Source organism: Melospiza melodia, chromosome 15, assembly GCF_035770615.1.
Source record: "Melospiza melodia melodia isolate bMelMel2 chromosome 15, bMelMel2.pri, whole genome shotgun sequence".
In the NCBI taxonomy this organism is placed as follows: domain Eukaryota; kingdom Metazoa; phylum Chordata; class Aves; order Passeriformes; family Passerellidae; genus Melospiza; species Melospiza melodia.
Window position 1 is genome coordinate 10218848 of NC_086208.1, and position 15949 is coordinate 10234796.

A 15949-nucleotide genomic window follows, 5' to 3' on the forward strand; every position below is an offset into this window, starting at 1 on the left:
TGGCTTTTTTTGACTTTTCACAAAGTAGGAAATTTACTTATTGAGTCCAAGGGCATGTCAGCCAGGCTTTTTCCCATTTTCACTCACATTTTCCCTGACATTAGTACATCTTTCCAGTTCCAGATATCCACTACTCTCTCTTCTACTCAAGGTTTACAAGCAGGAAAGCATCTACTAAATGTTAGGAATTTCAAACACATTAAAATTTGAGAATCATCCTACACCCTCTTAAACAAACAAAACCAAGGAAATATTAGGATTACTAAGCAGTTGGAGCCTAATACAAGAGCATTTCCATTGGTCATGAAGCTGCACCCAGCCAAGTGCACTCAGTGCTCCAAGAGCATGGGTGGCTTCATGCCACAGCTTCATTTGCCTGCCATCTTGGGGCCAGCTGGATGTGGACTAAAGTTTGTTGAATTTTAAAATTGTCTCCTGCTTGCTGTAAATTGTGGACAGCTCTAACAAGCCCCAAGGGGTTGCTTCTGGCAGCAGGGCACTGCTGGCATGCTGCATCAACTCTGGACATGCTCCTGCTGCCCTACTCCAGCTTCTAAGCCAGGGGCAGTGAGATGGGAATTGAAGAGCCTGATCAAGCCCTTTCCCATGACCCAGGACTTTATTCCTAAGCAGCCAGCTTGGAGCCCCTCTGTGGAAGTTCCCTTGTGAACAGCACAGGGAGTGCTCCCTTACCAACGCATCCAACGCGGGTGGGGTTCAGCTCGAAATCCGGAGGGCACTCACAGGTGTAGCTACCAGCAGTGTTGATACACGTGCCACTAATGCAGGTTGTGGGGTCTGCACATTCATTAACATCTGCAAGAAAAACACAGCATGTCCTAAGCAAATACTCCAGGACACTCAAGAGCACTGTTGATACATCAGATACCGTATGCTGACCATCACAAATCCATTAGTTATGAGACAGTGGTCTCCAGAAAGCTCTAAAAAATAAACAGGCATCTTAGAAGAACAGCAGTCTGAGATGAATTCATCATTTCATAGGGGAAAGAAAAAAACGCATTTTTCCTGAAAAAAATCAATCTATGAACAAGATTCACATAAAGTACTAAAAAAGAACTTAAGGGAAAAATACAAGACAAGGCCATAGCTTACATCCAGTACTGCACAAAGCACAATACATCTCTGCCAGAGGGATTCTCTGATCTGTTTTTCCCCTTCTTAAGGGGATATCAGAGGTGGACAAAGAACAGTAAAGAGGAGCATAAAAAAGATATGGTGAATCCTGTGTTATACAGTAGAGAAGTTATTTTCCTATAAGCAGTTTGATTTGTACAGCTTCTTAAAAGAATTTCCCAAGGAGCTGACTATGGCACTGGCAGCAGATTAAGAGGCATGCTGTGCAGAGTTTTACCTGTGCAGTTGCCACCACTTCTGTCCAACTCGTAGCCCACTTCACACTCGCATCGGAAGAGTCCAGGGAGGTTATGACAAGTGCCATAGACACAGATGTTAGGAAGTGAGCACTCATCAATATCTGATTAAGGAACAGGAAGAGAAAAATATGAGGTTTCCTGATCTTTTTGAGACATAGAGAACTGCAAACATTTTCAGCATCATGGATCTGGAAGAAAACAGTTTCTGCACATCAAGTAAGACAAGAAAAAGAAACATGGAAGATTTATGTTGGAGCCTAAGGAATCTAATCCATAATAATTTTTTGAGAAAACGGCTCCTTCCAATATCTCTGAAGCTATGCCAGAAACTATCCTAGCTTATTAGTGGGCTAATCTGACAAGTAGAAATATTGAACATAGCAGAAGACATGCCTTAATAAAATGAAGTTTATTAAAAATCAGCAGTCATCTGCAGAAAGCTGGACACCAGCAAGAGAAAAGCCTGTGCCTAAAGGTGAACTTCAAAGCAGACACTTTTGTGTCTTTTCTTCAAATCACTGAGTCTGAACCAGTATTTACTGAATGCCACATGCACTGCACAAAGAACAACTAATTTGATACAATAAAAAAGTGTGTGTTTACAAAGGACCTTAAAATACTGCACTTAGTCTACACATCTAAGACATGAAGGCAAGTCTGTTTTAGCAACAGGAGCTAGCCTCTAAAACAGCTATTTAAACTTAGCTAAAAGGTTTGAAAGTAAATTGTTTCGTGAAACATTATGAAACCTAATACTGGTTTCGTTTAAAGAAATTCACTCTCAAATTATATGACTCAGTAGATTTCTAAAAAATACACAGAACACTTTTCAAGGGGAAAAATCCTTTTTAAAGTGATGTACTTATGAACTCCATTAAATATCAGTTGTCATGAGTTATTGCTATGTCAGATGATAGGGCTGCAACTCCTTGACTGACTTAACTCATTAATGCTATAACTAATGAGGATTTCAAATGTTCAGATCAAATATATTACCTTAATCACATTGGTAACATGTTTATTATTTGATTGTTTTGAATCTTTGCATATGCAAAGCTCTTATGAATGAGCTGTAAACTGTTAACAGCTCACTTTTGAAATTGAACAAATAGTCACACAGGATTTTTTTTTTTGGTGTAGTCACACAGACTTTCTGCAAGGCTTCACACTCTGATTCTGCACCTCACAGAAGACATCAAAGCATTTGCATTGCATTGGTTACCAAATCACTGCTTTTCAGCTTCAGACATACCAATGAGAACTAACAGCTTTTTCTGTTTAATTGTTTTGAATAAAATGAAGATCTGGACATCAATGATCAAGAAGAAATGGCAGCTATCAGTGCCATTTGGATCACCAATCAGACCCCAAAATAATATATCATAAGATAGGCTTTGAAAAGCTGTTCTCTTTATATACAGCAGGTAGATGAACATCTACAGATCCATAATAAATGTATGAAGTGCAAAAAAGCAAATACTATTAAAAAAATTCATACAGTTCTCAATACAACCACAACAGCAAACAATTGTAAAAAATTGGAACATTAAAACAGTATTAAGGCAGAATCTTTTGAGTGTTGTTCAAAGCTTACAAAGAATTACCTTCACATGCTTTTCCATCTACGCTTGGCAAAAATCCCATTTCACATTCACAGCGATACCCTCCAGGGGCATTGAGGCACTGCCCATTTTCACAGAGATTCAAGTTTTCTGCACATTCATCAAGGTCTGTAAAAGGAAGGGATATTGCAAGTTAGCAGTAAAGATGCTTTTCTCACCAACATTTGAGCTGAAGCATTCAGTGCTCCAAGAATTTTAATTATTCTATCTGAACACGTGCAGAAGAAACTGCAATCTAGCTATGTGTACATGTAACAGCTCTGTATATTCCTGACATATTGCAAATATAGCTTCTAATCAAAAGGAAAATCTTTAGGAGACTTGTATAGTAGCTCCAGTTAATAACAACTGGAGGCAGTCACAGGGTCAAATTTAGACTCAGAATGAGCACATGAAATTTATTATAGCTATTGTTTCTATTACAGCAAAGCCTAGAGGCAGTAATTGGAAAAAAAAAAAAAAAGGTTTACTATGCAGTGAGCAAACACAGGGTAATAGGCAGTTCTCCATGCCAAACATCAAAACACTGACAAAAAGAACTTCATCAAAACTAAACTGCAGGTTAACAGCTGATGAGAGAAACAGCCTTCCTACTGGACTCCACTCACCTTTCAATAGATCATGGCCCTTACTCTCAAGCTGAAATGTTACACATCACCAAAACACCTCCTTATTGCAACAGAGTCTGGCTGGCAGCATGAGTTCTGAAAAGTCCATGGCTGGTAAATCAAAAATCACCTACCAGGGAGAATGCTGCACACTGCACAGTTTGGCAGAGGGCTTACAGAGCATTTGAGTGCTCTAGCTTGAGTCCCAGACACCTCTTGAATTCACAAACAATAAAGTATCCAAATAGAAAAAAAGTTCTACTGAATGCAGAGTTCTATAAGCAGTTCATCTGAAGGGTGTAGCTTACAGACTCCTGGAAATCATCATACAGGAAATTAACAAAGAGCACTGGGTTAGGAAGGCCACTAAGGAAGCTGAATCAGATTCAAGATGAAATTACACTGAGAGAATTAAACAGAATTCCAAGGTCTGCTTAGAATTTGGAATTATTCAAACCCAGCCTTAAACCTGATAATCCAGATTCTCAGATGCTCTAAAAACCTGCTGCAGCTGATAGAGAGCTGCTGATTTGCACCAGCTGAAAAGCTGGCCCACCAGCTCTGGGACATGGCTCTGCTCCAGGCAGCAACATCCCCAGCCACACCGCAATCCTCAGTGCAAGAGCAGGGCTCCTCATGACTGAGCACACATGAGCTAATCTGCTCTTCAAAGCAGAAGACTGAAGTGTGGGTGGGAAACATCTCCCTAGCAAAGTTTTATAATCTCATTTACAGTTTATAAAATGAGGTTTCAGAAGCAGCTACTTCCTTCATTCTACATGCCAGCACTGCATCCTGACAGCAGCTCTCAGGATGATGGAGTAAGGCAGACAGACATCACACACTCACTTGAGGAAAGGACAAACATTTTTAGGCAATTTTGTGAAGTAATTTTGATGCATATGCCCTACTATTTAAGTGTTAAGGTGAGTAGCCAATGGACTAGTTTACTAACTAGCCAAATTACATATTCAAGCATTGTTTTAGAAATTTTGCCACTCATTTAAACTAACAAGAAAAGCAGAATGAAAAATTACATTTTATCAAGGGAAAAAAAGCGATTGAGTTAGACTATGTATAATATATAATATTTCTTTAAAGCTGTGGCAACCTAGGTGAGAAGACAATTAATGATAATTTCAAATGTTTAAAAGCTGGTTTTGTGCATTGGATCACAGACTAACTTAGGTTGCAGGGAGCTGATCCTTTGCTCTCCTGAGCTCACCTGTGCAAGTGAAGCCATCCCCAGTGTAACCCTCTTTACACAGGCAGCGGTAAGAGCCCATCGTGTTCTTGCAGTCAGCATGTGGGCTGCACATGTGGGTTCCATTGGAGCACTCATCCAGATCTTTAAAGTAATAAAACAGGGGAAAAATTAGTTAAAAACCCATACATGAACACAAAGTTTAAATAGGGTATGGCACACAGAAGCTCTACTTTAAATAATCTTTCATAATAAAACCCATACATATGTGTGGCCATCTGACTGAAAAAGTGGGGAACAGCTTATTTGCAGCCCACCAAAGAAGTCTGACAAGCTAACTGTGAGGAAGCTCCAGGCACTCAGTACTAAGGCCTGTACCTTGTTTTCAAGGGGAGCACCAGGAGGCCCCTCATGCCTCCCATCAGCTGCCCTCAAGCACAAAGCATCTCTCTCCATGGTTCAGTCTGTTCTCATCATTTCACAAATCAAATAGGAGATAAGGCTGATTTCCCAGATACCATGGTGAAGGACTTGTCTTCCAACAGATCATGTCAAATCAACCTAACAGTTCAATAACCACTTGCCTTCACATTTTATAGGTGTAGTATTACTTTTTTCAGAATTGCTAGAACCCCATTGTGGTCTGGCCTTACAAATAAATACAAATGCATAAGAGTCTCACCTGTGCACTTGATACCATCTCCAATCCAGCCAGGGCTGCAGCTACATTTGAAGCTTCCTGCTGTGTTTGTACATATGGCGTGTCTGTCGCAGTTATGGGCTCCAATTTCACACTCATTGATATCTGTAAACAGAGATGTTTGAGCAGCTCGTGGAACCACTTTCTCATATCCAGACAACTGACACTAGAATTTCTCAAGAAAGGCAATGTGAACATGAAAGCAAGTCTGCATTTTTTACAACATGGCATTTAAAAAGGAAGCTGAAGATGAAATCACAACAAAGGAGAGGAAAGGAAAAAGGAAAAAGGAGCACGTAGCCCATTTCAAACATGCTGCCCCACTACCTGTTCTTCTGATAGGCACATAAAGCAGTGCTGCTGCAGCTCACTCCAAAGTATATTTCAGAAGGAAGACAGTACCTCAGGAAACAGCCTTCCCAGAGTGCCCATCCTGCAGAGATGGGCAGAGTCTGCAGAGAGGGACTACAACAGTGACTCCACACTGCACAGTTTGCTAAAAAGTGTCAAAGGAAACTCTGCTGCCCAGGGATTCCTGGAATGCAGCACTCCCACAGCCCCCAGCACAGATGCTGATGAACTCCAGCCAGGCACCACCAGCTAGCTGCCCCTAGGATTGTCCCCAGGCAGGGAATGAAGCAGGTTCTGCTTGGCCAGGGGCTGTGTGCAAGGCTGGGGACAGGCTGTACCACTGCATTTACCAGGAGAGCTGAGGAGCTCATCAGGCAGGCAGTTAATTAGGAACTCAGTGGGAAGAAGCATCCTTGGAGACACCAGGCAGCAAGTCATCCAGTCTTCAACATACATGGTCGTGCCAGCACATTCTATTTCAGTACTTGCTATTTTCACCTTATTTTCATATTTGGGCATTCTCTGGCAATGTCAAAATGTATAGACTACAAAACCCAAACTGGACTCCATTCTAACTGCTCTTCTCACTAAGCGTTATTAATGCTCCATGTAAGTAGTTGAAGAATGTATAAACGAAAAGGTGATGTTTTCAGAAGTTATTACTGGTAACTGAAACAAAACTGGCAGGAATTTTCTTGCCTATCTGAGCTTTGGATTTTACAGTATTTTCTGTAACTGCCCTATTGAACTACACTTTACCTCCATGCAGGATGCAACCTACCTAGGGTCCACATCAAACCACTTAAAACTGATACCCATTTTTCAGCCCTCCCAGGTGTCTTGGATGTTGCTGTAAGCCAAACCATCGCCCTCTGTAAAACAGCTGATGGAAAGGCAAAACAAGCTCATAACTCTATGTGATTCCACAGAAAAAAACCCAGCTCAGACCCTCCAGAAAGGCATCAGACATCAAATATGTAACAACCTTTGGGATTTCCAGCCCCAAAATCACAGACTTCAATTTCCCTATGATTTTACCTGCAAACAATTAGCTCTTTAAAGACGGTGAAGTTGTGGAGCTAATGCAGAAAGTGACCAGATATCACCTTAACTATTTCCTTTACAACACTTTCTTAAGTTTTTCTGTCCACACTTCTCTAAACAAAAGGCTGTGTCCTTTCACTATGCCTTGTACACATATTTTGCCTTTTCATAAAGGCAACGTATGACTTCAAAGAGCAGACTACATCTGTCTATTAAAACACCCAAAATGAGTGCTGGCTGGGAGGGATGGGGCGTTTGTTTGGTGAATTTTGTGCTTGCTTGAGGTTTTTTGTTGTTGAGATTTTGGGGGGTTTTTTTGTGATTTGGTTTTTGGGCTTTTTGTTTTGCTTTGTTTGTTTGGGATTGGTTTTGTTTTTTTTTTTTTTTTGTTTTTTTTTTTGTTTTTTTTTTTTTGTGGGTTGGCTTTTAATGCTTTGGAGTTTTTTTAGTCTGTTGAAGTGGAATTTAATACAATCTTGCTTTTCTGAGTCTCTTTCTAAGTGAGGCATTGCTTTGACTCAAAACTCCAGACATGAGCATTCCCATAATCTGAATGCTGACATCTAGATATGAATCTAAATGTGGCAGCTGGAATCTACCATTAATGAAAGTTAACTCCAGGCCTGAAAACATGCAAATGGACACTTACTTCTTAAAACTTAAAAAAGGGTCAGGAGCAAATAATCTCAGAGCAGTTTTGCCTTTAGCATGTGCAGAAACTCATGAAGATAACATCACACTAAACAGGAAACTTGCATCTGTCAAAAAATCTTAAGGGTGGCCTTAAAAAAATGCAACTCATTTTGGCTTGGGGAAAGACTGGAAGGAATTTAGAGAGGTCAGCTACAGTATACACTGACATAAAAAAGCTGAGACAAACACTCTATATTTTAACCTTTACATGATTTTAAACTCCAAACTGTTAAACCACTGCTCACATTAAGACTCCACTGTATTTGATTGTTTGGTGCTTTGAAACATACAATCACAAGCTTCCTTATACCCTGCAGAGCACAACAAAACACAAAAAAACCCCATCACCAGAAGAGAGGTTTCTGCCAAGAATTTTTTTTAAACCACCAGCAAACACAAACAGAAACTTGCATGCAACAGCTACACCACAGTGAAGTCATGCTCAGGCTCGGATTTAAGAAAAATTTTCCAATTTAAGCCAAATTTTCCACTCTCCATAAAGTGACTGTGGGCTCCATCCCACCAAGCACTGACCCACTGACACATTGTACCTGAGAATCCCCACTAACACCTCCCAGCAGAACAGCAGCACCACAACACTGGGGCCCTTGCAGTGGACACTTGTTCCCCATCAGCTGTTTGACACATACTCTAAAAAGCTTAAAATCTTCCTTGGAATGAGTGCTGCAAATATAAATCTATACCCAAATACGGGTATTTATAATGGGATCAACTTTCTCAGGCATCAGCCACTGAAATGTCATTCCAGTTGCTTTGAATAAAAAAAATATCTTTTTCCAGTAAAAAAATTTCAATAGATTTCCACACTTTTTTGCCTGGGTAAAGATCAAATAGGGAATGCAAATTGTATTCTCGAATGCCATCTACCTTTAAAGGCACATTGCAGGGCTTATTTCCATGATGTATGGAAAGTTTCTTCAGATACTTAAATGAAAGATGATTGAGGCATATAAAATACCATCACTGGCTTCATCCCAGATTTTACTTCTTTTCCCCTGTGTTTAACTCTGATGTTGTTTTGCTATAATCCCAATTCTTTCCTTTCTTTGCACAGCTGAGTTGTAAGTCTACATTTATTACACTGCCATTATTTCCAAGGCAAAAGAGATCTCAGACCAAACATGGCTCTGTGTAAACAGTGCACTGAAATCATTGGAATTTATGCCTTCTTATACTGGAGCTTAATATGGATTTACGTTGCCATAAGTATTGAATTATGGCTTCACAGAATGAAACAGAAAGGAGAAGTAGAGCTCTGTAGGGGAAAAATTAACTCAAGATCTTTAATAAAAGCATGAGTCCAGTTCTGTCTCCCTGTTCTGTCTGCATGGCAGTACAAACAGTACTATACTCTTCAAATACTCCAGCTAGTTCCATTTAATTGTCTGAAGACAAAGGCATTACTCGGTCTGAGTAAAGGTATCATGACCCAAAGAGCACCCACGAGGACACTACTGAAGTCAGGGTTTCACACAATGATGGCCTATTCCCACTGACTTCATGGGGATTTTCACTACAGAGTAAAGGAGTGAGTCACTGATTTATATCAACCTTCTCCTTCTGCCTCCAGCATGAGTCCGTGACAAGCCAAGGAAAATAAAGACATTCCAGTCAGAGACTGACACTGCATCCTCAGCCAGTCCCACTGTGCCCCAGTGCTGCTGCACACATGTTCTCAGCTCTGCAATTGCACAACTCCCACTCCTGCTAAGAGAGCTGTCTGCCTACAACAGATGAGAATACGCACAATAAATAATATGCAGGCCTGACATCATAACAATCCTAAGCACTCTGGGGAAAAAAAACCTGTCAGTCCCCCTGTTTTGTTGGCTCCTTCAGTTCTCTTCTTTGGACAAATATTTTTTCTCTCGAGCCTTTGCCAATTAATAAAGTGTCTCTCCCATTAATCACAGTGGCACAAACTTTTAGGGCTCTCAATGTGTGTGCAGAAAAAATACATCATATATACCTGTCAACCTTTGCATTATGCTTGCAAAATGTGGCAACCAAAGGAAAGAAACTGCTAGCCAATATCTGCACAACACACCCTTACCCACTCTGGAAGTGGATCACTGAAGCTGGCCAGAGAGGAGCATGGGAATAAGTCACTGTTTCCTCACCTACATTCTAGAAACATTCCTTTGCATTTGAACAGAATGAGAGTGTACATTAACTGAAGAAAATTCACATGTTCATCACTGGGCATGAAATCCTCCAGGTACTCTGTGTACTGTTCTCTGTTAGGTTTCATTGGGCTTCAATGGTTATAAGAATCCTTAGCAAACTGTAAATTTAATTCAGACTCCACCTATAAATCAGTACTGTTTGTCAGCAATTATGCAAATCCCTTAAGCATTTTCTGACTTTTACATTTTTTTGGCAGTCTCTGCATATCTGTGCATTTTACTGCACTGACGTTTCGCTGGCATCGCGAGCCTGGGCCCAGTTCCCTGAGGGCCAGTCGTCTGGTGGAAGTCACGAGGCATTTCCTCCTCCTGGGCTGCTGCCCATGTAATCAGGTAGGAAAAACTAAGGCTTTTTAGAGGGAAAAGACTGTGAATTTCATCTTGGCGGTCATATTAGTTGAAAAATACATGGGAAAAAAGTTCCCTATTCTCATCTTCCTATATGTAAAATTGCTTTCTCTTTTGGAATCACTCTCAGATTTTATTCAGCATACTGTAGTCTTGGAGTTTCACATGGGACAGTTCAGCTCTTGCCTGCTATCCATCCTTACATCATCAGCACACTGAGGCACAGTGTGTGATTGCTGGACAGATGCCTACTGCCAGTACACTCCTCCTGTAATACCCCCCTTTGGTGGGCAGGATTTCATTATCATCCTCTGGTATTTGGCCTGACACAGCCAGCTCCCAGACTCATGATGGCAAACATATGCTTCACTGGTACCAGAACTCTCTTGTGCCATCAAGCCTGAAACACAATGTATTATTAATGGCCAGAAGCCACGAATAATGGAGAGGAGAGTACATTATACAAGTCACCAATGGCTCTATTTCTGAGGGCAAATGACAGGCTCACCTCTTCCTTTCCCTGCCTCAAATGTCTGACCTCTCTAGACCCAAGTTCCTGTCAGCCATGCAGGTATGCAGTGTGCACTCACTCTTCCTGTACCCACTAACGCCGTCATCAGTGGAAGATGCTCCACACCAAACTCTCCAAGCTCACAGCCCACACCAAGGCTGCAGCTGAGTAACTTCCACCAGCCTTCCTCCACATGGCAACAGCATGGCCCTTGCAGAATCAGAGCCTGGCCTCCCAACTCCCTGAGCCTGCTGTGGAGAAATCCAGCTGACTTGTAACATATTCCTTTTTGATCTGTTGGCTATGTTGGGAAATTACTGCCAAGTTCACCTCTTTCAGTCTGACTCTGTGAAGAGCGCCTTAAACTTGTCCAAGCCCCCCTCCACCAGGAACAACCAGGGGGCTGTGCACACAGCCATAACTGCAAGGATGGATGGGAGAGTCAGAGAGGAATTTGTTTCTCTGTGAAAATATCAGAGCAAGTTAAAGTCTCTACATCAACAGTGAAATACTGCAGATTTACAGGCAGAAATTCAGTGGTGATGAATCACAACAGACAAACCCAAGTTCCAAAGCAGGACTTCATTTCTGCACAAGCACATGTATACTTTATAGACAGAAAAAGCAGAGACAAGATATTTGTCATAAAGCTGGGTGATCTGGAACTGAGATAGGGGAAAACACAGCAATCTCCTCCCTAGTGGCTGCATACCATTGCCTGCCCAGGAAAATTTAAAATGAACTGTTCTAAGCCTGGATTATCACAGTTTGCCTTGTGAATGGAAATTAAACTATTCACAGCACTTGATGTTGGAAAGCTGCATCTACAACCTGTATTTTTGCATAGTATTTTTAAAATCGTGGTTTTGTTACTAAACTGTCCACATTCTTACTGAGAACCAAGGAGAGGGGAGAACTAGGGCAACTAACATCTGTGTGGGATGGGAATGTAAGTCAGTGGGTGGATTCTGAATACTGTTAAATGATTGGGGGGGGGGAAACAAGTTTATTTGTTAAAACGAAATCACTCAGTAATGACAAGGGAGCTGAAATATTTAGACAAAACTGGAATGGAACCCAAAGGACATGATTTAGTTGTTCTCAGAAACAGAGGATCTCCCATTCAAAGTGCTGTACATGTTTTTGTAACTTTTTTTTTCCATGGGAATTCCAAAACACTGTGGATGCTTTTGATGTGTCTGTAAGACAAGAACTGGGTTCTGGAGTCAAAATGCGGTTGGCAAGGTCCGTCCTGAGGAAATATTGAAGGAGGCTCTGATGGTCTGCAGTACCTGAGCCTGGGAACTTCAACTCTGCTCTAATATTGTGCAAACAAGAAATGAGAAATTCAAAATTCTCCAGCAGCAAATAAGACATTTTAAAAAACAAAATGTGAGAACCTACCCAATGTAATCACTATGGGATCTGTACCCATAGTTTTTTCATTATTTAACCAATCTAGAAATTTCCTGCTCTGCTTCCTGCTTTCTTATTTGAATCATTTTTTAAAAATTCATTATTTGAGTATGATCCCATCTCAGCTGTATCAGCATAACTGATACTTCACTTTTTCATCTTAGACCATGGGGCTCTTTCAAATTACTGAGCCCTTCTATAGTATCTGTTGGAATTAAGGTGTTCTGCTGTTTTTCCTTGTGAATGCCAAACTCTCTGAAATACTGGCATGCAGACAAAAGCAGCAGGAAAGGTTAAAAATGTGTAAGGAGGTGGCAAGAGCCTTCATGACAATGTCCATCCACAGGTCAGGGCTTGGCTGGGACTAGGACAGAGGGATTTCCTGGCGTCTCCTTTAACAAAAAATATTGCTTGGGACATTTGTCACCACCTTGAATCACATGATGCCAGAATGGTGGCTATTTCCAGACACTTCTCCAGAAGCCATCCCTGAGATTCCTCCCCTGCCTCCACGACCTTTCTCAATCTTTTGCCTTCAACTCACTGCTTCATCTTCCCAGCTTGCTCCCTAGGCTGGGACTGACAGCTGCACCATGTGTGACTGATCAGTGTGAGGGTGTTCAGGTCCAGAATTCTGAAAATCTTCATATCATTTAGCACAGAAAAAAAGAACACTGAAATGTTGGTCTAAAGAGTACAATTAGGGATTTCTTGGATTTAGATCAGTTCATATGTAAGTCAAAGGCAGCTGTTACTAATGCACAATTATTCATCCATAGCCTAATATGCAAAATACATCTCCAGCTCTCAGACTTTTCTGTGAGAGCTGTAAAAAAACAGCTTCATATATTTGGGGCACTTAAAAAAATATATTATTAAATCTGTACAATAAGTGCAGACTAAGAATAAAAGTGTGTCTCAAAGAAATTGCCAGAAATGTGTTTACCCTAAGTCTACATTAAAAATTATATTAAACATATGTTTGCATTTATATTTGGGCAAAGTCTAAGACTCTCAACACCTTGGCTTGAGACACCAGCACTTGGATTATTAATATCATGGCCTCAGAGCGTGTATATTTGAATCTCATTTCTGTTTGCTGGCAATAAATGAAATAAAGCAAATTCTGATTCAGCTGATAGAACGTAGTTGTGTAACTGTATTGTCGACACTGCAAAAACTGAAAATATATTTTAGCATATATTTCAAGCCATCTGTGTTTGCCAAATAATACTTTGAACAGATACATGTTATTTGCTTGCATAGCATACAATTAACTAATCTGAATGCACTGAGGTCCTCAGGAGTTTGTCAAGTTACAGAGAATGGCATTTTCTGTTCTCAGATGAACAACTGTGCAGTAACACACCCAATTTTGATCCCAATCCTCGCTCCACTCATTTCAGCAGAAGCAGCATCAGGCTGAATGCTGTACCACTGAAGTTTAGCAGAACACAAGCTCAGCAAATTCAGATGAGAGGTAAAATAGGAGCACAAGTAAGTTAAAACAAGCACAGTGAAAGAAGGTTCTAAACACCAGAAAAGCAGACTCATGAGTTTAAGTAAAAATTAATAATTAAGCTTTAAAACTTACCTGTGCAACCAGTCGTGCCTTTCTTGCCTGAATAGCCCATATCACAGTGACAGATAAATGAGCCTTTTGTATTCTCACAGGTTCCACTCAGACAGATGTTTGGATGCAGATCACACTCATTAACATCTAAAAAAACCCAAGAATTAAGATGTCTTAGAAAGTAATGGAAAAATCTCTTTCAATATTAATTCTGATACAAACACAGGTCTAGATATGCAAAGAAAAAGCTGTTTATAGTAGTTATTCCTTACCTAGCATACAAGCACACATTTTGAGATATGGGGTAACTGTTAATAACCATATCTGCATTAACATACCTTTAATGCCAGCTTTTTGTAAAAATAGACACTAAGGTGCAGTACAATATCCAAAGAATGGCTGTGATTATTGATAATTCCTACATATATGTGTCTGTACACATTTATATATATGCATGCATGCATTGTCTAGTTTTGTCTGACATTTCTCTCGAAATACACTCAAGATTTTAAATTAAAATGTGAAAATGTGGTTTTGGAGATATGCTGTTTCCCAACTCTGTTGTACCAAGGTACAACACTTCCACAAAGTTTTGTCTGAGACAAGTTTAAATTAGCATTGGTGGTTTATCTTGCTAGATATCCTTCTGCAGGCACTCTTTTACCTAAGTTGCATAAAAAACCACACTGGAAGAGGACACAAAGATGCAATGCTACAGATCATGTTTGCACCCCAATCTCCAGGGATACACAGATTACATTTGCACTTGTGCAATAGGGCTGGTTCTGTGGTCAGGTGACCAAAACTAGGAAATAAGAGCAATACTCTTTAAATATCATTTTCTGTCTACTTGGAAAGAGTGCCTTAATAAATATTTTTTCAGTGTTTAATGCAGATTGGAATATATGTACTTTCACTTACCTATGCAAGTCTTCATGTCTTCAGATGCCATGAATCCATCATAGCAAAGACACCTGTACTCTCCTGGGATGTTTGTACACTGGCCTCCATCACAGATGTTAGGATTGTCTTCACACTCATCAATATCTACAGGGGAAAATCAAATTAAAACATGTTACCTTTATCCAGTTCAATGAACCGTTATCATGGCAAGTAGGCATTTTAATGCTCTGATAAACATGGTGAAGATTGACTCCTTGTAAATAACTGAGCAGTACATTGCAAAATTGTCCTGATGAGTAAGTTCCTTGTCTTCAGCTAAAGTCAATGGCAAAATATTCCCTTCTGAGTCAAGTGGGAGGAACAGGAACCAACTTTTCCTTCAGAGAAAAAAGCTCCAACAGAACTTTTGTCGTACCACAAGGCCACATATAATTGGGCATTCTTGGATACAAGCCATCATTGTTGAAATCAATGGAAGCTCTGAAGTCAAATTCAGCAACAAAAATATCAAACTTTACAGATTTTAAAAAAGGATCATACATGCAAAGTACCTCTACAGATCTCAAGGTGGTGACAAACTGGAAACAGTTCAACTCATGATGGGAATAATTACAGTACATACATTTATTTCACTAAGAGATTTTTATGGTCTTATTTAGTATTTCAGCTGACTGCCCAGGCCAGCCATATAGTTACATCCTCTAGGATGAAAAGTTGTTTTCTCAATTGATAACTGATAAAATTGCCATCACTGATTGGAGCCAAGCTGCAGAAGCAGATCCTTTATTCTATTAAGGCAATCATGCTAAGGTCTGGGATCTTACAGAGCCCCTGGGGTTATACTAGTGTTACTTGTAAAAATCCCCAGAATCTTCCTGTGTCAGCACCAACACAGACCAGCAAGACCAAAATCAGAATCTCTGCCTAGTATACCATGGGAAAAAAATCAGCACAAAAAGGACAAGATTCAGGAATCTTCTCCAAGAGAAAGGGTGTAACTCATTATCAGAGCAGTCTATTGTGGATTGCAGTAATTATGCAGCTGCAGAAAATGAACTCACATTAATTTAAAATATTATGTTCATTATTCTGCTGTATTTCTAGCAGCTAGTGCTTGTGTGGATACACAACTTCCGCAAGGAAGAAGGCTGACCAGTCCCTGTTTGTCTTAACAAGCAAATAATGTTGACATGGACATTAGCCTGAAAATGTTAATTTGGAAAGGAATTTGAATTAACATGCAAATTTAAGCTCTAGAAATGGGAATAATAATGACAAAAATAAAGAACTTTATTTACCAACCTGCCACTGTACCAATTTCACAGTTGGGGGAAAATCAGCTGACAAAGAACCTGTTGTTTCTCCTAATTGA

At 40.1% G+C, this 15949-nt stretch overlaps 1 protein-coding gene across 3 annotated transcripts in view; it reads right to left on the reverse strand.

Moving 5' to 3' along the window:
* FBN1 (fibrillin 1) overlaps window positions 1-15949 on the reverse strand; it is a 141531-nt gene that overhangs the window by 29384 nt on the left and 96198 nt on the right. For all 3 annotated transcript variants that reach the window (XR_010029624.1, XM_063169737.1, XM_063169738.1), the window contains exons 30-36: window positions 14596-14721; window positions 13696-13821; window positions 5514-5636; window positions 4853-4975; window positions 3002-3127; window positions 1376-1498; window positions 694-816 (exon numbers count right to left, since the gene is read on the reverse strand). Coding sequence is in view for 2 of the 3 variants with exons in the window: in XM_063169737.1 (XP_063025807.1) it covers window positions 694-816; window positions 1376-1498; window positions 3002-3127; window positions 4853-4975; window positions 5514-5636; window positions 13696-13821; window positions 14596-14721 (870 nt within the window). In the remaining variant the exon portion in view is untranslated. The remainder of the gene's footprint in view (window positions 1-693; window positions 817-1375; window positions 1499-3001; window positions 3128-4852; window positions 4976-5513; window positions 5637-13695; window positions 13822-14595; window positions 14722-15949) is intronic.